Raw genomic sequence first — 22,549 nt, forward strand, 5'->3', positions numbered from 1 at the left:
GCTGATGTTGAAAAGTTCTTCCAAGTGGGAATTCAATTGCCACCTCAGGAAAAAGAGGAGCTGGTCGGGTTTTTGAGAAAGAACATGGATGTATTCGCATGGAATTCTTATGAAGCCCCAAGGGTTGATCCGAATTTCATTTGTCATCATTTGAATGTTAATCCAACTGTGGTGCCGAGAAAGCAACCACCTCGGCGCTCATCTAAAGAACATGCTGAGGCTGTTAAGGAAAAGGTACTTAAACTAAAGCAAGTGGGTGCTATTAAAGAAGTGTTCTACCCTAAGTGGTTGGCACATACAATGGTTATGAAAAAGAAGAATGGAAAGTGGAGGGTGTGCGTGGATTTCACGGATCTAAATAAGGCTTGCCCTAAAGATTCATTCCCAATACCTCACATAGATCAACTGGTAGATGCTACTGTTGGGCATCCTCGGATGAGTTTTTTGGATGCTTTTCAAGGTTATCACCAAATACCCTTGGCGTTAGGTGATCAGGAGAAACCAGCCTTTGTCACTCCTACAGGGAATTATCATTATAAGGTGATGCCTTTTGGTCTGAAGAATGCAAGGGCTACCTATCAGAGGATGATGACCAGGATGTTTGAACCCCAATTGGGAAAGACAATTGAAGTATACGTGGATGACATGGTGGTAAAGAGTAAAACAATTTCTGCACACATATCAGACTTGGATGATACTTTTCAAACGTTAAGAAAGTACAGGTTACATCTTAATGCTTCTAAGTGTTCTTTTGGAGTGGGATCTGGTAACTTCTTGGGTTATATGGTAACTCATAGGGGAATTGAAGTCAATCCCGCTCAGGTTAAAGCAATCAATAGCCTATAACCACCTCGAAATCCAAAGGAAGTGTAAAGACTGACAAGGATGACTGCTGCCCTCAACCGTTTCATTTCACGATCCGTAGACAGGTGCAGACCTTTCTTCCAATTGTTGAATAAGTGGAAAGGATTTGAATGGACCGAGGAGTGTGCGGTCGCGTTTCAACAACTTAAGGAATACCTTTCGTGCCCACCCATTATGTCTAGGCCAGAGATTGATGAGGTTCCGTTCACATACATTGCTGTAGCTGATCATGCCGTTAGCCTGGTTTTGATACGAGTTGATGATAAAGTCCAAAAACCAGTGTATTACGTGAGAAAATCTTTACATGAGGCTGAGGTGTGTTACCTACCGTTGGAAAAAGCAATCCTAGCTGTGGTGCATGCTACACGTAAACTCCCCTATTATTTTCAATCTCATACGGTGGTGGTCCTAACTCAACTTCTTCTTAAATCTGTACTTCGAAGTGCTGATTACACAAGTAGAATCACTAAATGGGGTACCATCTTAGGGGCTTTTGATGTCAAATATATGTCTCGCGCCTCAGTGAAGGGTCAAGTGCTCGCGAATTTGATCGCAGAATTTGCTGAGCCTTCCATAGAAGAAAATATTAAGAGATGGGGCATGGATGAAAAATCAGTTGACATGATCGCGTTCAAGGAGCCTTTGGTGTGGAAAGTTTATGTTGATGGGGCAGCAAATCAAAGAGGATCTAGTGTGGGGCTAGTAGTGGTGACCCCTAAAGGACTGACCCTGGAAAAATCACTAAGACTGGAGTTCTCAGCTACTAATAATGAGGCCGAGTATGAAACTTTGGTGGTAGGAATGGATATGGTTCAGAAGATGGGTGGAAAGGCAGTACAAATGTTCTCGGATTCACAATTAGTTGTAGGCCAAGTGGAAGGAAAATTGGAAGCTAGAGATACAAGAATGCAAGAATACCTAACCCAAGTTAGGTATTTACAATCCAAATTCGAATCTTTTATTTTGTCACATGTATCCAGAAATGGAAACACTCATGCAGATTCTTTAGCCACCCTCACCACATCCTCGGCGCAAGGTTTGCCCCGGGTTATTCTCATTGAAGATTTATGTAAGCCAACCAGAAGCAGTGGTAATCATGTCCAAGTTCATCAAGTCAGAATAGGACCTAGCTGGATGGACCCTATAGTGTCCTTTCTGAAGGATGATGTATTGCCAAAAGAGAAAGCTGAGGCAGATAAAGTGCTTAGGAAAGCACCTCGGTTTTGGCTGTCTGAGGATCAAAAACTATACAAACGTTCTTTTTCAGGGCCATACTTATTGTGCATACATCCTGATGCAACGGGATTGCTGTTGGAAGAGTTGCACGAAGGGATTTGTGGAAGTCACACAGGGGGACAGTCTTTAGCTCACAGAGCCCTTACACAGGGGTATTGGTGGCCTAATATGCAGCGAGAAACTCATGATTATGCAAGGAAGTGTGACCAGTGTCAGAGGTTCGCTCCTAACATTCATCAGCCAAGAGGTGTTCTTAATCCTCTGACAAGTCCTTGGCCTTTTGCACAGTGGGGCTTGGACATTGTGGGACCTTTCCCAAAGGCATCAGGGAATAGGAGGTGGTTGCTTGTCGAAACGGATTATTTCACTAAGTGGGTGGAAGTAGAGCCATTATCTAACATTAGGGATGTCGACGCGAAGAGGTTTGTTTGGAAGAATATCGTCACTCAGTTTGGAATTCCTCACACTCTCATCTCAGATAATGGTTTGCAATTTGACAGTAAAGCTTTTCGAAGGTATTGTTGTGATCTGGGCATCATTAACAGGTATTCTACACCAGCTTATCCCTAGGGAAATGGGCAAGCTGAAGCAGTTAACAAAGTTATAGTCAATGGACTCAAGAAAAGGCTAGATAATGCCAAGGGTAGGTGGGTGGAAGAATTGCCGCACATTTTGTGGACATATCGAACTACGCCTCGAAGATCCACTGGAGAGACACCATTCTCTATGACTTATGGAGCCGAGGCTGTGATCCTTTTGGAAACTGGGTTTCTGACGATGATAACGAGCTCTTTTACTCCCAGTAACAATGACAGTTTACTAGAAAAAAGCCTAGACCTAGTTGAAGAACGACGAGAGACTGCTATGGTCCAGTTGGCTTATTATCAACAAAAACTCAAACAGGGGTACGATTCTCGCATGAAGCCAAGGCCACTTTCCCCTGGAGATTTAGTGTTAAGGAAAGTCTTGGGAACTGCCAAAAACCCAGCATGGGGAAAACTGGGTCCTAACTAGGAAGGACCCTATCGTATTACTTTAGTAGCTGGTATAGGGGCATATTATCTTGTAGATCTGGATGAAAATATTTTACGGGATCCCTGGAATGTAAGTAACCTGCGAAGGTACTACTATTAATGAAATGCACTTCTGCCACTTTTGTTCCGTTAATCTTGTCTTACACTGATTTTTAATTCATTTTTCCAAGTATCAAACAGAAACTTGGTCATGTTTGGATCCTCAAACCACATACCTTGTGGAAATTGAAATCTGTATTGATGTTAAACAGAACCTTAGTTACGTCTGGTCCTCGGATCATCTACTTTGGGAAAATTAACATTTTAATTCATTTTTCCAAGTATCAAACAGAAACTTGGTCGTGTTTGGATCCTCGGACCACATACCTGGTAGAAATTGATATCTTTATAGATATTAAACAGAACCTTAGCTAGGCCTGGTCCTTGGATCACCAACTTTGGGAAAATTAACATTTAAATTCATTTTTCTATGTATCAAACAGAAACTTGGTCATGTTTAGCTCCTCGGACCACATACTTAGTGGAAATTGATATCTTTATAAATGCTAAACAGAACCTTAGTTACGCCTAGTCATCGGATCATTTATCTTGGAGAAATAAACATATCGGCTTTAGTGTTAAGGTAAAACTTGATTATGCATGTATCCTCAAATCACATACCTTGTTGAAACTAATACTTCGTCATGTATGGATTGCAGAAGTTAGGTTGTTCTTGCTCCTTACATCATTTATATTTGGGGAACTCAGTGCTCCCTATTCCTTTATTTGTTGCACATTGATGCTTGATTAAACTGTGGATAAATCTTGGTTGTACCTATTCCATGCACAATTTAGTTCCTTTTTACGGACTGGAACATGAGTGGGTCCGTTTGTCTATCAAGTTTGAAAATTCCTAAATCAGAAGTGAACGGAAAATCGTGAGCATCACTTAAAGCATTTGCGAGTATAATGACCTTGGTTAATCGTCCATGTTGTATTCATTGAATGGTTTATGCCTATTTCTATCTTTTGATTAATTAGCATGAGAAGAATAGTCTATTGTTCTATTATGATACATAGATGTTAAGTAGAATGACATATTTGTAGTAAATGCAGTTCAAGCTTATGGAATAAATAATTCGCTCTTTTCATTAATAATAATAAAAAAAATAAAAAATAAAAAACTTGATACTACAAAGTATCATTGCAAATAAGTTTCTGAGGCTCACCTGGTTTCCCCTCCTTTGTCGGACAGGGGACACCGTCGTGCCAATCCCCAGATATTATTAAGAAATCTTTATTCAGACCCTTATTGAAGTGAGGAAGGCATTGGATTAACCTAACCTCTGGCCACCTAGATTTCAGGTAATACCCTAGCCCCATTAAGTGGTGGAGGTTATAAACCCAATTTACATCGTGGTGGGCGAGTCCTAAGCCCATCTTTTCATTTAGGGCATCTACAGAACCTAAAATCCTAAACATATTAGGGGCGCATTGTGTAGGAGCTAACCTAACCGCTCTCAAGTAATCCCTAGTAACCGTCCCCATTGGGATTTTCATTTCTCCTTCCATGAAAGCTATCATGGGGATCACCACCTCTCCGGTTTTTCTCTTGGCGTGCCATTCTCCTGCCTTACAGTATTTGACAGACACACTTTGTGGAATTCTATAAGTTACCTTAAATTGTTCTATTTTCTCAGCACTATCCACTAAAGATGCAAATCTACCCATTTTCTAGGAGTTGGGTGTGGAAAGGGTGCAAGGGTTAAGAAAGCAAAGATAGCCGAGGATAAAGAAATGCAGAGTAACAGAAGTGGAAAAAGAAAGATAACGAAAAAGGGAATCTGAGAGAACTTACTTTTGAGTGATAGAGTCACCTCCGCCTGGTTCTCGGGTAATATGAGGACGCGTGTGGAGTGCAATGATGGGTAAATTCGTTGTACGAACTCAGTAATGGTTAGGAGGGATTGAATTGATAATGTTTATATCAGTGAGGTTATAAAGGCGGGAAGTTTCCTGCCTGTGTCCCTATGCAAGCCTTAACCGTTGGATAGGCATCGCGTGGTCAAACGTAGGGAACAAGCAGCCTTCATAATATTAATTAGGACATGTCTCGCATATTGAAATGCCAGAAGCATGTCATGAGAAGTTCAAAAGACGTCATCCCAGCAATGGAAGTGCATGGCAAATAGGGGTTACTAGGAATCTGTGTCGAGATCCTCATTCCTCCTAGGAAAGTAGAAATAAGGATCCCGAGGGGCTATTGTAGGGCCAATGGGTCCGTAATCTATGTTGGGCCAGCCCAAAGGTACTCGTAAAGCTAAAAGCCCAACTCAAAAGTGTTAATTGGCCCGAGGATAAGGAATGCCCAACTATAAGACAATATGGGAAGAGGAAGAAGTCATAGTTGGATAAGACATTCCAAAGTATGATGTCCGAGGATGGGAATGTTCTCGGCTACCAGTAGTCATGGATGGAAATGTTCTCGGCTACCTGCAGCCGAGGTGGGAAAGGGTGATCTGGTAGTTCAGGGGTGTTACTCTTGAAAATCCAGAGCATAAAGGTGAAAGAAGTAAGGGTAAAAGATAAGAAGGGAAGATGCGAAATATCTAAGATAAAGCTGCTACCACCGCATTGAAGGCTCTGCAACTACTTCTCTGGCCGCATTAATGAGGAGGTGATGCCTGAACGTCATGATTCAATCTTCCATCTCCCGCCAAAGACTTCAGGGGAAAGGGTGATGGGACAAGTATCTAAATGAAGACTTTGATCCACACGTGGAAGAAGGAAAAGGAGGAGAAGGATGATATAAAAGGGGGATGGAGGACAGAAAGAGAGAGAGGACGAGAAACCATCTTACATTGTAATGAACACTGAACAGTAAACAAAATTGTCCTCGGCATTTGTCTGTAAAAGTTTTATGAGACATGAGTGTAGCAATTGAGCCCAACCTTTATGTTATCCAATATCCTTAAACCTAGATTCATAACCCACTCTCTTTACATTTTATTATTTTTGGGCTTCTTGGGCCGGTTCCTTCCACATTATTGGGTCCTGGTTCAATTTGTGGCCTTGCAATATATATAAACACACATATTCTACCCATGCAATTGCAAGTGATTAAGCTTACTCATGTATGCCCCCTTTTGAATTTCACTTACTTATAAATCTACCATATTGCCACCAAAAAACGTTGTGATAAAAAAAACACTCAATTTTTCGTGCTCTTGTTAAGGTTAAGCGATCCTCTTTGGATAATTCGTCTTTTCCAATTAACATATTCTATCATTTTCTCATAGTGCATTAACTAGACTTTAATCTAATTCATTTTCACAAACCAAATCTAAAGAACAAATCCTTAAATTCCAACAAAAAAAGGAAAAAAAAATCATAGACATTTTCTATACTATATAAGTCTATTTTTGCATGAATAACAAAGTTTAGTTACAAAATTAATTGTAACTTTAAACTACAACCTTATTCAATATTTTTTTTTATTGGAAGTGAATCTTGACAAATCCACCACTAGATTACATCTTCTTCTTATGTCCTTCATGCTTACAAAATTTCTATAAAATTAAAGATCAATAATTATATCATCAATAAATTGTTTGAATTGCAAGTTTTTGTAATTTAAAATTATGCATAAATAATAAACTTATAGATCATATAGTAAACAATATCTTATTGACACAAAATTTGACATGTATATTATGCGCATAAAGAGCATGCAATTCAATGGTTATATTTTCAAAATATGTACTAATTTTTATTTTATTAAGTAAGTTTGTAGTCTTAGACTACAGTTTATTTTATAGCTAAACTTTGTCCAAGAATATAAGTCCAGTCTTCATCCATCAAAAAAAGGTTCACCCTTTTTTTTTCCGAGTTCATTGAAGTTCCACTAGCTGTGATCAAATAAAAAAATGTTTTACCATTTTCTCAATCTTTCATATTAATTTTTTCCCTCTAATTGTATGTATTGACCCCTCTGGTCCTTGGTGCCTTAATTTATGTTGCAACTTGCATGGGATTATACTATGGGTTTTTTTCTTTTCACTCTCTTATTTATATGACTTGTTATGAAATTACAAAGTTTATTTCCTCCAACATTTGTGGTGGCAGTTTTATCAGCTGTGGATGGACTCCAGGTAGCCTCATCTAAAGTAACACAAAGTACTCATTCCTTCTTGTAGCACATCAAATTTCTTTTATATTAGCAAAGAGAAGGAAATATGAAATATCAATCTAACATATGATGCTTCTTATAATTAGGATACTATATTACCAAAATAAATATTAAAAAAAAACACAAAAACAAAAGTATGATTTAATTAATTGTATTTTGACTAATAGAAATTGGAAAATGCTAGAAATTCATATATTTTTACAAAAAATTTTACAAATTGCTAATATAGTGAGTGATTATTGGTAAATAAAAAAGTGATATTATTAATGAGCCCAAATAATAACCAGTAAGAAGTTAGCCACAACAACAATTTATAAAAATATTGTAAAATATTTTTTCAAAAAAAAAAATGTTGTAAAAATAGTTTGTGGTTGTAGCTCAATAATTGGGAATGCCCTTACTCTATGGTAGTAATTGTACGGAGCGACTTCTATATAGTCTCTAAAACAAACAGAGGTTGTTCAATGTGCAAGCAATATAGTTTCGGCTTGAACCTAATACCGTGAACTCAACAACAGAGTTGAAACTAGAAATTGATTTAATTTGTCAATGTCAAACAATATACATATCGAGATTTGTTGAGAAATAACTACAAAAATAAGTTGTGAGAATCCATGTGTATCACATGAAGTTTAAAACAGCCTAAATCAATCTATGTCAAATGCTAGTAAGTGTTAAGGTTACTATTATTGTCCCACTATGTACTCATTTGCCAACCATATGTTGTACTTTGCTTTTTTTTTTTAAGTTTCAACATATGACGTCTACTCATGAAAATAACTCTTTATCATCAGACCAAGACACCAATCGATTTAAAAAAAAATATATGTTGTATTTTGTTAATCAATAATTATTATATTGTTTCTTTAAAATAGAAATAATTTGCAAAATTGCATGTTAAGAGGCACTAATAACTTCTTTTTTTTATGAATACAGACATGACTGTTTGGATATCAGTAGTTATCTTGATCATGTTGTTCATGGTTCAAAGATTTGGAACTGACAAAGTGGGTTATACTTTTGCTCCGATAATTTGCACTTGGTTTATATCCATTGCTGGCATGTACAATTTTTTCAAGTTTGATCCAACCGTTCTTAAAGCTTTTAATCCAAAGTACATCATAGGGTACTTTCAAAGGAACAAAAAAGAAGCTTGGATTTCCCTTGGTCGCGTTGTCTTTGCCATAACAGGTAGGAATAAAATTTATTTATTGCGTATGCTATAGCATCTAGCTTGAAAATGTAAGCTATTAAAAGGCCAAATCGGCCCAATACCATCATTTTAAAAAAAAAATAGGCAAAAAACACTGTTTCGGAAGTAATTGGGGAAATACCACTTTTTCCAGTACTCGAGTTTGGTGAACTCGAGTACTAGATTTTACACTTCCACCGTGGCATGCCAGCATGGAATTTCTATTTTAAAAAATTCACCTAGTACTCGAGTTTGGCGAACTCGAGTACTGTATAATCTGGTACCCGAGTCCACTAAACTCGGTTACCAATTTGGATTGTCTGCCAGCTTGTGATGGGATAATCCAGATTAATACTCGAGCTTCATATACTCGAGTACCTTGAAAAGTACCCGAGTTCTTGAAACTCGAGTACCAATCTGGATTTGCCTGAATTTGTTGAGTCATGCCGATTAATACTCGAGTTTCACAGAACTGTCAGTATCAACTTGATTTTTTATAGTATTCTCAGTAAGCTCCTGCTCCTTTATATTCTCATTATTTGCACCTGACATTTTCTGCTTTTGGCACCGATGAGGAATGTAACTATGAACAACCGATTTGATATCTATCACAAATGAAAAAACTAGATTTTAAACTTCTCAACAAGTGCAGGCATTTGAATGCCATGTCCAAACAAAAGAGAGAAATTTCACGGCAATTACATTACAAAAGGAATGAGCCCATTCATTGTTGCCAATCAACATAACAAACTAGCAAAATATATGCAATATTCCTGCCAAATTACCCAGATAAAGCCACAGAATGTGATATAACTATGACTTTGTTCCTTAGCGTCTAACATCTCAGCATCCTCATAAAAGTAAATAAATAAACTTTAAACAAGCTTCTTAAATTGAAAAATGGGAATTTTGTATTTCGTACGGCTTTATCGATATAATAACATAATTACACAACACTCAAAATGTTGAGCTCCACTTTAGCCATTCAACTCTAATTCTCAGCATCCCAACTATTTTCCCCTTTCAAGCTTAATGGCAATACACGACAAGAATGATCACTTCCGTTTATGTTCCGACTACTAATCACAACCGTTCCCCGACCGCCTCCTGAAAAAGTAAGACTCAAATCAGTGTTGAATTGAGCATGTCTTTACTTAACAAGTACCACAAGATGTTAAAAAAAACATTAAAAAATAATGAAAAGTGGCACAATGATTTTCAGAATCATGTCTGCAAAAACATTAGGCAAGGATAAGATGTGGCTTTTAAGTACCTCAAGTCTTCATGTTGCTTTTAAGGAATTTCATGCCCACCTCAAGTTTTTGTTAGACCCAAGTTGTGGACTCATTTCAATATCTTGATAGATATACAGGAAGTTTTATTTAAGAGACAAAGCTGCAGTTAAGGGTATACACATGATGAGAGCAGAACCACCTTGGGGTGGGGGTGGTTCAAAGCTTGAAACAAAATTAATATTGTATACAGCATGGATAGGTTACCCCATCAGCAGCTCCCAAACTAATCACACCATACTGGATGCTTAACCCTTGCCGTAAATTAAATGTGTTGCATTATAGACACAAGACGCCACAGAACAGACTATACTGCATTCTTCAACTATACTGCTCTTATAAAAAAAATCAATCACTATGGCTATGCACAAAAGTGTTGCCAAGAGACAAGCCTGCTAACAGCCTAACTAGATTGAAAATAATCTTAAATTAACCATACTCGTAATTGCATTATGCAGCACTCTACCTATGGTAAATGAGTATCAACATAATCTAATAAACTAAACCACATAGATCACCCATCTTTATGCTAAAGCTAAACTCCCTATATATGATATCAAAATTTAACTCACCAAACCACCCCCATCATCATCATCAAAGTCTGCTGATTTTGCTCCAGTATCTTGTGTTCCAACATGCTCTGTTACTGATGAAACCTATATATACAGGCACAGGATTAGTCAAAAGATATTCACACAAAACTGCAAAAATAAGTAATGATGGCCACAAAAGTACAAACACAGATAAATAACAGCAATATCGACACTTGTAACATCCAAGTTAAAGCTTCATAAAGAGAAACCTACCTTGATAGTTCGACCAGCAATTTCCACTTTTCCATTCAAAGATTGGGCTGCCTTTGCATCTTCAAGTTTGGCAAATTGCAAAAGCATGAAGATTAAACAACTACTCGTATACCACCTTATCAATTAAAATCAATCTTTTACAAAACTAGAATTTGTACTGACTTGAACAAATCCAAAACCCTTGCAGTGTCCTGTCTCAAGATCAAGGGGCAGTTGAACAAGCTCCACAGGACCAAATGGCTCAAAAATCTGAGTAACGGAATGATTTCAAAAATTGCATAGATGAAAATTTATAATTATCACTTCAATTAAAAGAAAAATGCCAATGATAAACCAAATTAAGTATGCGATTGCAGTACCGCTCTAAGTTGGCTTTCAGTCATGTTAAAGTGCAAGTTGCCCACATACAGTTTTCTATCAACTGCTCCATATGGACCTGCAAGACCACTTGAGCCCCTGTAAATTAAATGTGTTGCATTATAGACACAAGACGCCACAGAACAGACACATTAAAGGTTTTAACAAAGTCTTTTCAAAATCAGGATTTGAACTTCTACCTTAAATGATTGGAAAGACTGAAATAAAGGTCTAATTACTCACCTCCTCATGTTCTGCTTCAATTTCCTCATATGTCAAAGCCTGCTTCTTCACAATATTGTCTCTTGTTCGTGCAATTGTCTATGGAAGATCATAAAAGAAAAAAAAAATCACACATGTAGTTGTTAGAACTATACATTATAGTTAAAATATATATAAGAAATTTTGTATGCATGTATCTAAATGCCCCCAAACATAAAAGAGTAATTCAATTACGCACAATGGGTACAAACATAAGGTAAGATTAGATGAGGATGGAACATAGGCTAACCTCATCCAGTAAGTCACACAATTATTGCATTTTGGCTTCCATTAGGGCAATTTCTTTTGAATTCTCGTCTTGTTGTAGAGCTGCAGTAGTCCCATTTTGTTGAAAAACACGTGAACCTTTGGCAAAATGTTTCTTGTCCAACTTCTCAAGTGGTGTGTTCTGCACAACAGGTATAAGGGGGATTGAAAACTAAGTCAAATTAAAAAATTGACATATAAATAAAGTTAGAAGAAAGTGAGCTGAACATCATACAAAATCAGAATTCAGGAATCAAGGTCACTCCCAACCAATAAGCTATAGCTCCTCCCATTATGATGGAAGATGCGGTTGTGGGCTCAAGACCCACTGGGTGTGTGTGAAACTTACCAATAAAAAAAAAGGCCACTCCCAACCAAACAAGACCGTGCATAAAGATGGATTCAGAACACAAATTATCCACCTTTTATAAAAAGGCTAAAGAATAATGGCTACTTATTGAAACTCTAATACTTGAAAATTGAACAATATTTTATTACCTTCCAAGGCCTCTCAACTCATAAGGTTAAGCAAGCAGTCATTCTAATCCTCTAGCCAATTTCATTCAATATCAAATCACATTCAAAAGCTTTCCACAATCTCAAAACTAAGGCCTATTAGCCCCCCACCCATCAAGCACTCTACCAATAAGACAAAATTCCACACCTAAAACAAGTTGCCACAATACTTATTATCATCTCACAAAAAAATTTCTCAATGCCTCAACCCCCACTCGAACAACCATAAAACTTTAAAGAAAAAGTTCATATAAAATCCGAAATCCGAAATCCCAAATCCCTAATCCATTGTTAACAACTCCAACAAACAAGTTACAGAGAGTTTTTTTTCATACAATAGCAAAGCAAAGTACCAAAAGATCTTTCCTTTTCTAACCCTAAAGTAAAACCCATATTAAATCTCAAAACCCAAATCTTCTTTTTGATGATTTCAAATATAGATTTAGCAAAAACCCAGTATCAATCACAACCCTTATGCCCCCAAAAACACCAAAAAAAAAAATTGTGATTTATAGTAAAAACAACACAAACCTAGAAAATATTTCGTGGGGAATTTTACATTGAAGAAAAGATGCATGTACACATCGAGTAGTTAAAAAATGTTTGTACTCTGCATGTTCAAGAATTAGAAGGATGCCACAGTTCAAACTTAGCATACCTAGTCTGCGAGACCACCACTCGCCGAGGCCTCGTTCCGCTTAGGGCATGTTCTTCGGTTATGCCCCTCTTGGTCATACAACCCGCATTGCACCTTCCTCCCCCCCTCCTTCCATGGTGTGGTTCTAGGCCGTTTCCCGCCCTCGTCCATCTCATTCCTGATTCGTGTTGAGACAGGGCGACCTTTCTCTTGAATCAATTGGGGGTTAGGGAGGACCCTTCGAGTTTCTTTAGGATCTGGCCATGATAATCTATCTTTAAAGACAGGGCAAACGGGAGCATAGCTCCGAAACAGTGCGTCCACGCTATAGCATTGGTCAATGTACTGCTCTGCATCATGTCGATACCTAATACAAACTGCAATGACATGTGAACATGGTATCTTATACAATTTCCATTTCTGACATGTGCAAGTTCTTTGCAACAAATTAACTCCATGTGTGTGATCCCCATGTCCAGCAGTCCCTGAATTATGTGGTGTATCTACTTGATATGATTGTTGTTGCGCACTCAATCTCGTCACCCTGTGATGCTCCGCCTTCTCCTTATTTCTCATGAAGACATCCAAGGCATATTTACACCATTTTTTTCCTGAATTCAACTGCTCTATGCTCTTTTTGCGACGATCATTGAAATAAGCATTCAGTTTAAACCATGTGTATTTCACCATTGCTGTAATGGGCAGGCTACGAGCACCCTTTAGAATACCATTGAAGCACTCGGAGACGTTTGTAGTCATCGCCCCATAACGGTAACCCTCATCAAAAGTTAGAGCCCATTTCTCTTTGGGCACATCCTTCAGATATTGGTGCGCATCCCGGTTCACATTCTCAATTAAATCAAAGGTGGCATTGAACTTTCGCTCCTGGGTTGCACTTGCTGCCCTCCATACTAGATTCTTTAAAATTTCATTGTTCCATCTAGTGTTGACGTTACTGCATAGATGACGAAGGCAGTAACGATGTTCTGTCGTGGGAGGCTGCAAAAAGTCTCGATTAGTGTCTCTGAAGATAGCTTGTATCCCAGGGTGTCTGTCAGATATGACACACAAGTGTCTCCGGTCAGTAACATACCTTCTTATACAAGCCAAGAACCAACCCCAAGTCTCTGTGCTCTCACTCTCGACAATGGCAAAGGCTAGTGGATAAATCTTATTATTAGCATCTGTCGCCATTGCAATCATCAATTTCCCTTTATATTTTCCATAGAGATGAGTTGCATCAATGCTAATCACAGGCCTACAGTTCTTGAACCCAATAATACATGGACGAAACGCCCAAAATACGGACTTGAATGTACAGGTTCCCGGTTCATAATTCTCGTCCACGTTTAACTTATACTTTGTACCCGGACTTGCATCCTTAAGTCCTGCCAAAAAACGCGGCAACTCTGCATAAGACTCCTTAAAATCCCCGTATATAGCTGCAACGGCCTTTTGTTTGGCATCCCAAACCTTGTATTTGAACCATAATGATTATGTTAGAAATGAATACAAGTCAAATAATTATAGTTGAAGAAAACAAATCAAGACTTGTAAGGCTATAAGATGAAGATAATATTTCTTTCTCTTTATTCCTTTTTTGTTTCAATTCAATTTCATTTTTCATAACATCAGGTATTCATGGGTTTTGGGAATTACAATCATGCTTATACTTCCATGTATTGAAAAAAGAATGCAAGTTAAAGAATACCTTGTAGTGAGATACTTCGTGTTTTAAGTCTGCCAAAGCAACGTGACGTAAGTTCTTTATCTTATACGCGGGGTCTTCTCGTATATAGCGCTCAAGTACGTATGCTAGGAACACCGAATCAATCATCCAATTCTAAGTATGTTCTTTCGCACAAAATATGCCGTAAGGTTTGACTGAGAAAAACAACCATCTACTCTATAATGAATGGACCGGTGGTGCCATGGTGGTACTGGTGAATGATGAGAATGAGTCATCTCTCCCACAAGTAATTTATTTAGAGATTTGGCACCCAAAAAAAAAAAAGTAATTTATTTAGAGAGAAAACTAAAGATAAAAACATCCTATCTTAAAAAGGTATGTTCTTTAAAGAGGTTATCAGTTATCACAGTGAAACCTTAGGAGGGGGTAATACTAGAGATAAGCATGATAATGATTGGGTTGACAAAGAGCCAATACCACTCCAAAATAAAAGAGGCAAGAAGCTATTTCCTTCATTTTCATTTCTGAAGTATGAATTTACAAACATAAAGATGTGTCGTGTCATATTAGCGAACATACATAGAGAGAGAGAGAGAGAGAGAGAGAGAGAGAGAGAGAGAGAGAGAGGGGTGGAGGGGGCAAAAGCTAGGAAGCACAGACAGACATGGGTACTTACAGGACATGGCAATACAAGCAATTTCTGAAAAATTATAACATGACACAAGAATATACAACACTGGTAAGACACCGGTATGGCACTCCAAATGTGGTGTCTATGCTTCCTAGGGAAAAAGACAACTATCAACTATGTTGCACAAAATTCATGAAACACTGATCTGAATCCTAAGTCACTCGAGAGTAAATCAGAACTACAACAGATCTGCTAGCCTTTGAACTCTTTTTAGACTGGATATACAGCAAAAAGCAAAACCAAGAAACCAAGGAACAAAACAAATTAACAAATGGACAAACCATCATCTATAGTTCATAGGTGTCAACTGTGCTATCCATAGATTCCTCTCTCCGGTGTTCAGAGATTGGAGACCTGGTTTCTAGTTGGTCAACATCGATGGAGACTTCATCTGCTGTGGCAGATAGAGAATTTTTGTGATGTTTCCTATTGTGTCTCAACTTAACGATCCTCGAAAGCACCTGCACAACATCCCTCATTGAAGGTCATTTTCTTGGGGCACGGTTGATGCATTTGTATGCAAGAGTTGCCACTTCGTTGAGTTCTTGCACATCAAATTTCGCTTCCAAGTGGGAATCCACAATTTCCTCCCATCCAACTTTTCCCTCAATATTCATTGCTGCCTATTCATCAAACAAGAAATTACATTAAAATAGCAAGCATACGTGACTGCGACCAGGTCAACAATTATGCAACACAAGCCAACAATGAATGAAGTGAAATCAAGTTGTGAAAACATTCAAACATAAAATAACTAAACTTGTCACACAGAATTTAAAACCCATTCAAGGTGTTGGTCACTAATTCACCACCAAATCACCCAGATAGAGCCTGAAATAAAAAATGCTATTGAAGTTAAAAGGCAGCACACAATCAGATTAAATAGGTGGTGATGGGGATCCAAAACATGTAGGGTGCTTGTCTTTGAGAAGTGAGGAAGCCAGAATAAGATTTGATGTTTAAGAACACATCTAGTAATCAACTGATCCAACCACTTGAATCACATGAAAGTATTGTAAAGCCAATCCAACCAGCAAGACCAATCTCGTTCAGATAGCACCTCAAACATGCTTAAATGTGCTAGTGCATCAGTGTGTCTATCATAATCTTAAACAAGTTTATACCATACAACTATTTCTACCCAATTATAATATAATGCAAAAGTCAGCTATACATCTTTTATTCAGTTGCAACTGACAAGCTCAATAATATACCTAATAATCGTTCTGCAGGAGCTAGCACCAGAATCCATATCAGTGAGTCGGCTCACTAGTTAGAATTATCAAAACGGAAGTTTCAAAATAAATTTGTTTAATATAGTGTAGAGTGATGAAAATACCTGGGCTGTAGGAGATGTGTTTCCAGATTTTACAGGTGAAGATGCTTTTCTAGCCTCCTTTAAGTAAGATTTCAGTAAAGGCACAGGAGAGAACTGCCCAGTTAGTTCAAATGCAAAACCCAAGTTAACAGCATCAATTTGCCTTCCACTAATTACCAAAACCTCAATTACACCTATAGAACCCAGGAAAAACACAATTAACAAAAAATAAATAAAATTGATACAGAATTGGTTGACAAAGTTAAAGCAATTGACCTTATCAACCTATATTTTGGTTCATCCAACGTGTCAGAGCCTAACTACATTGGCCAAGCAGAGGCCAGGAAATTGGAAGTTGTATCATGGAAGAATGAGCATATTAACGATACAACTTCCAATTAGTTCAAATTAAAAAAAAAGAAAATAGCATTCAGAACATGATGCTATTTAAGACATGGCGGTCGTCCCAAAAAGCATGGCTTATATGGACATTTAGACCGTATAAGATGATATGACATCAATGAAGGAAAATGCCAAAGGTTCTAAGTCCTAGACCTTAAATAACTAGTTCCTTTATTGTTTTTTTTTTTTTTGGTATCAGAACAATGTTTGATAAACAACAGAGTACAGATCGGTACATGGAAACACACACAAAAAGCATAGGCTAATAAAAACATAAGGAAACCAAAAGATTTTTAGTTCTTTGGGCAGTTAAGGAGACTAGATTTAAGGTCAGTAAATTTCATTTAACAAAGTCATATTTGTCAGGCTTAAGAAAAGGGTTTCATCCATTTCTGCAACCAACAAAACAACAAAACAAATTACCTTGACCTCCATTTCTGCAACCAACAAAACAAATTAACCACAAATATGATGAAAAACCATAAATTTGGATAGAATTAACAAAATCATATATCTTGATAGCCGCAATATGACAACCACACATACCATTTAAGCACTCTGTAACACCATCAACCAAGGCAGATGTGCTGACATCCATTTCTCTGTCTACCAAGCAATTCAATTTAAATGACCTCCCAACTAATAACTGGTTTTCCATACAAATTTGTAGTCTTTTTGAAGCCAAAGCTTGGCAAGAAGTTCCTTGCAGTTAAATCCTGAGCAACCACCAATCAGAATTAGAATCAAAACAAAAAAGACCTTCCTGAAAATGAAAGAAAACAACATAGAGTAATGCCAAAAAATTAATAATAATACCAACCTTTTCTTCTCTATTTTTTTATTTTTCAAAAACTAATTCTAAATAATTTTACATTTAAAGTTTTCTCCATTTCCAGAACCAAAATAATAAAACCTCCAAACATTTTTGTTGTTTTCTTTGTCAACATTTTCTCTACAACCAAAGGGAACAATCACCCAGAATAGTGATTACAAAGAATTTCTAATATATAAAAAATGCAACTTCAATAAACAAAATAATGCATTCGTCTCCAACTGAGCATGGATTTTATAGTGTAACACCCCCCCCCCTAAAAAAAATTCAAAAGTGTTTATGGATTTGCTTTCCCACACATTCTCAACAACCAAAGAGAACATCCATTCTTCCATTAAAGTAAAATAACAATCAAAATCATAAAGCATGAAACCCTAACCCTCCATTCATCCACCTAAAAAGAAAAATACAAATAAAAATCAAAGTCTGACTGCTATATCTTAGACCTCTTCATTTCCTCATATTCAAATTCCCAAACCAAGACAACCTCAGTACAAAAAATGGAAAGAAATAATATCCATTTTCTTTTCTACATTTTTTTAGTGAACCAGACACAAAGTAATGCTGCACAAACAAGTTTTAAGAGAACCAACCGAACATGAATGATGTTTTAGTGTACACCCCTATTCTCGAAAATGTCAAAAAATTATCTGCTTTCCCACAATTTCTCAGCAACCAAACTGCCTTCTAATCAAAGAAAAACAATAAGAAATCATCATAATCAAAACGCATAAGAGTAAGACTTAGGTGCAACATATTAGGCTCCCAATTAAATTTAAACACATAACTGCATTAGATTTATTTTTTCTTAGAAAAGATAACACTTTTTGTGCTTCAATGGTCAATGCAACCACGCATTTAAATTCAATTCGTAAACTAATGCACTGCACCCAAATAGCTGTATTTAAGTTTCAGCCGACGCATAAAACTCAAACAGAGAGTAAGACACAAAATAGGTTCTAAAATAGTACAGTCAACAATCAAATCAATTATAAATATGGAACAAAAACCTATAACCCTCTGCCTATCCATATAAATAGCAATAAAAGTAAATGAATAAAAGACGAAGCAATCAAATCAAATTCTGGCTACTATTCCTCAGTCCTCTTAGTTTCCTCATACAAAATTTTCGGGCATTTTCTCGGTAACCAAACATAGAGTAATGCAGCAAAATAATGAGTAGGGAGGGGAAGCTTACGCATAAAACGCTGAAATCAGTGGCGCGGAAAAAGCATGGGGTGAGAGAGAATGAAGAGGTGGAAGCCATGAAAATTGAAGAGGAGTTATGGGAGGGTTTTTATTTGTAATAAGTTATGGGGTTTGGGCTTTTGGTTTTGCTAATGTAAAGAGAAATGCTAGTTGTGTGTTTGAACTTTGAAGTTGGTAATGAATGTACAAAGTCGCCAATTTAAGGTTGGTACATCTAGAGACTAGGGCATGGTGAGTATTACGTGTGAGGTTTTGTTTGGGTTTAGTGGGAAGACCACAATGTTTTGTGTCCCATGTGGGTGACACAAAACAAGACACAAGATTTTTCTCTTTTGCTTTGAGAGAAATTTTGTGCATCATGCTTGCATTTTCAGGAGATGGACCTGGCTGCATAGCTTTGATTTTATATTGAAATGATAAGTGTAGGGAAACTACCAACCTTATCCTATTCTTGAAAATTGTCCGATGACTCGAGATCCATTTCAACAAAGAATGCCTCCAATACAAAAGCTACAATCTGAAATTACATGAAAAACAAACTCTAAATTTAGTCTTCATTTGTTTGGGTAACTAATACACACTTGTGTTGAAAAGAGGAACACATAATGTCAACACGAAATTATAAAGCAAACCTAAAGCAATACAATTCACAAAAATTACAACCTAAAATAAGTAGAATAAATAAACTCTACATTAGAACATGCTTCTAAAGCACCATACTTTCGAGCCCATTTCAAACTACAACTACCTAAAAAATAATGATATCATATTGATAACTGAGAGCTCAATATCATTAAAATGTGTAACTGTTTCTTTCTCTCAAAATTACCCACATCAAGCAAAGAGGCATTTTTTCCAAGTAGAGCTTCTTCATTTACTAAACAAATAAATTTAAAATTAAGACAACAATACCACAGCAGCAAAGGCTTCTCATATTCCAAATTCCCGATACCATCACTTTAAAATGTTAAAAGTAAGTCATTCTCAACAACCCTGTTTGGAGTTACAAGTAAAATTTTTGGGATGGAATCGAGGCCCCTAACTTAGCCAAACCAAAACTGTTCTTTGTTATGGGCTGACCCTTGTGAAGTTACTATGCATGAATGCTTCATACATAAAGGTAATTACTGTCACTCTCTATGTTAAATTTTAGTCAATTACTGAAAATCTATTTCTTCAGCATCTTATTCAAGAAACAAAGTTGCTCTGTCTCATAAATTGCAAAACAATCAAATGGCAGGCATTTTGCTTCTGCCACACATGGAGAAAGGGCCAATAAGCTTTAGCTCATATGGCACCTTCAAGGCATATAGTGGGTTCAGACCACACTAAGTGCTTGTGTAAATTATTAATTTTAAAAAACATATAGGCAACATTGTTGGAAAAAAAAAAGGAGCAATAGTAAATAAAACTTACCAAATTTAAAAGCAGTAACACAGTTATTAAGTAGAAGCTGACAAAATAAGTGAGGCTCCATGCAGTTCCTGTTAATTCCTTGTAGCTCTGAAATGATGAATGGCAATTAAAAGAATGACTCAAAGTGTAGGTCACAATTACAGTTCAATTTTAACTAATTAAACCATATAAGTAATAGCACAGGATTAAGGAAGAACTGCTGATAACAACTTAAATATGCCTGAACCTCTTCTATAGTCCAAATATTAGTTGTATGCATTACATGCGGTTTACTGACATTTTAGATGTACAGATATTCTGTAGGGTGGAAAAAAAAATGCTTTAGTGCTAAGCTAGTAACTCTACTGAACCAAAAAAGGACTCAAGCCTTGATGCTGGGACAGACACAATGACGTGGATCATACCAATTAACTTGAACACTTTGAACGAGAGGGAATTCTTGTCAGACACAACACTTTCCTATCATGGTTGCATGAACAGAAGTGTGCCGAAGAATATGGTTGCATTTCTGTGACTCATAAGAACCAATTGTCCGATGGAGTTTGGGTTGTGACAAGTTCCCACAAGGTTGTGTAGTGTTCTTCCTTGGTTTATTGACTCCATATTGCAGAAATAACAGTTGTGAGAAGCCAGTATTGCTGCCATTGAAGATTTAGATTTCTGCAGAATACATTGAATTGTGAAGCAGTAATTTTGAACAGTGAAATTGAGAAGTGAAAGAATGCAAATTAGATATATAACCAAGCAAACCATAAAATTCCAAACTCAGAAATAATAAGAACTTAATAACTAATATTAAAGTTGAAACCTTCAAGACCCAAAAAACAACCTTAACTATGACAGCAATCACAGAATCTTTAACTTGAAACCAAACAGGTCCTCGGTACAATTGAATCATTTCTAAAGTTTCTGCCAAGGGGGTTGGGATTCATTGAACTAAATTATCACTATTAATTTTGGAAATGCATTCATTTCAATTCTAATGATTGATGTCATTGCTGGGAAAAGTGTATAGCAAGTCTTTTTGTTAAAAAATTAGTTGACTGCACATACAGCTATATTCTTATATATTAGACAAAACATACAATCATATAAGGCAAAGTCAAACTCGAGTATCTGATTATTTGAAATAGAAGATTCAAGCAGATCATAAACAACAATATTCAAGGTTGGATTCTAAGACCTTTGACTGGTCTCACCCTTTGGTTCCACCAATGCGATTGACCATCGAAAATCATCCCCGTTTTCTTCTCCTCACTGGTTCCTTGACTGGTCTCACCTTGCCTGAAAAGAACACAAGCAAATACTCATATTCAAATCATTTAACTATAAAGAGATGCATATGTAATCGGTATAAGAGGGGGAGTACCATGTCCAGTCCCACAGTGAGGAGGATGTGTCCGTGTCCGTTGCGGCCTTCGCGGCCGATCCTCACTATGTGAAGCCTCAGGTGGGGGGGTGGGTATCTCTGTCTGGATGGCACCAGGGGTGGGCATGAATCTCATCTCAACTCTACCACATACATCTGCGGGGATAGTGCCGGTAGTCGGTGGGGGAGAGGATGTGGGTGGGCAGGTATCATCGCGAACCATGGATGGGGACCGACATGTCGGGGAAAACGTATGGGATGGACCCGCATCATCATGTGCCATGGAGCCCATGTCATAACCAGTGTCCAAACACATCTCATCTGATGTCTGACTTGCCTCCTCCATCGTGTGGTCATGCACGGGTGTGTGACGCCCACCCAATGTGTGACGGCTCGCAGTTGTGGGACGCCGACTAGATGCATGGTGCTGACTAGATTGACGACCTCCATGCCCTCGACGTCCACCTGCTTGCCAACCACGCCCTACAGCCGGTTCACTTGCATTGCCCACAGTGCGTGCACCGTCCAAGGTCAATCGACTGATCTCTTCAACAGATTGCAAGGCATTCATACAGTCGGTGTAGATCTCAGACCCTGGTTAGAACTTCGCCATAATCCTCAACTGTGATTCAACCTGTCACAAGTATACAAGAGTAGTGTTAGGATTTGGAACTAAAGTATGCAAAGCGAGGTACATTTATAATAGAACAATCTTTGTAAACTTACCAAAGTGTCCAGTATGAGGTCTCTTTTGTAATATGCCAAACAGTGATGGGACGATACCACACCATATACTCGTCATTGTAGCTCATTACCCCATGAAAGGGCGGTGCTTCAGCAATTGTGGCATGCGCAGCCCATCTAGCAATATGAGTGGCATATTCTTGAACCCAATTTTTTTCGTGCTTGCCTTGGAGTGTTATCTTGTGAAGTTCAATTGAAGTATCGACATTGTCCGGTATGCCTTGCTTCATCCCAAACTGTCGAAGAAC

General features: G+C 37.5%; 2 protein-coding genes, 1 long non-coding RNA gene and 1 pseudogene across 3 annotated transcripts; 1 reads left to right on the top strand and 3 right to left on the bottom strand.

Annotated features, from left to right (window-relative positions):
- Positions 1-22,549, top strand: part of LOC142612335 (potassium transporter 5-like) — a 46,246-nt pseudogene that overhangs the window by 15,494 nt on the left and 8,203 nt on the right.
- LOC142612575 (uncharacterized) lies at positions 11,192-12,048 on the bottom strand. Its single transcript, XR_012840151.1, has 3 exons — positions 11,976-12,048; positions 11,461-11,619; positions 11,192-11,270 (listed from the first exon to the last, which is right to left on the bottom strand). It is a non-coding gene; the product is annotated as an uncharacterized LOC142612575 (long non-coding RNA).
- Positions 14,815-18,876, bottom strand: LOC142614208 (FRIGIDA-like protein 3). Its single transcript, XM_075786772.1, has 4 exons — positions 18,762-18,876; positions 17,278-17,447; positions 16,351-16,523; positions 14,815-15,634 (listed from the first exon to the last, which is right to left on the bottom strand). The coding sequence occupies exons 2-4, from the start codon at positions 17,387-17,389 to the stop codon at positions 15,497-15,499; spliced, it is 423 nt and encodes a 140-aa protein (XP_075642887.1). The 5' UTR covers positions 17,390-17,447; positions 18,762-18,876; the 3' UTR covers positions 14,815-15,496.
- Positions 19,234-22,008, bottom strand: LOC142611710 (uncharacterized). The gene is made up of 5 exons (XM_075783822.1): positions 21,558-22,008; positions 21,388-21,472; positions 20,593-20,848; positions 20,189-20,275; positions 19,234-19,289 (listed from the first exon to the last, which is right to left on the bottom strand). Exons 1-2 carry the CDS (start codon positions 21,901-21,903, stop codon positions 21,423-21,425), a joined length of 396 nt encoding a protein of 131 aa, XP_075639937.1. The 5' UTR covers positions 21,904-22,008; the 3' UTR covers positions 19,234-19,289; positions 20,189-20,275; positions 20,593-20,848; positions 21,388-21,422.

The sequence above is a fragment of the Castanea sativa genome, chromosome 10 (assembly GCF_040712315.1).
Source record: "Castanea sativa cultivar Marrone di Chiusa Pesio chromosome 10, ASM4071231v1".
Lineage (NCBI taxonomy): Eukaryota > Viridiplantae > Streptophyta > Magnoliopsida > Fagales > Fagaceae > Castanea > Castanea sativa.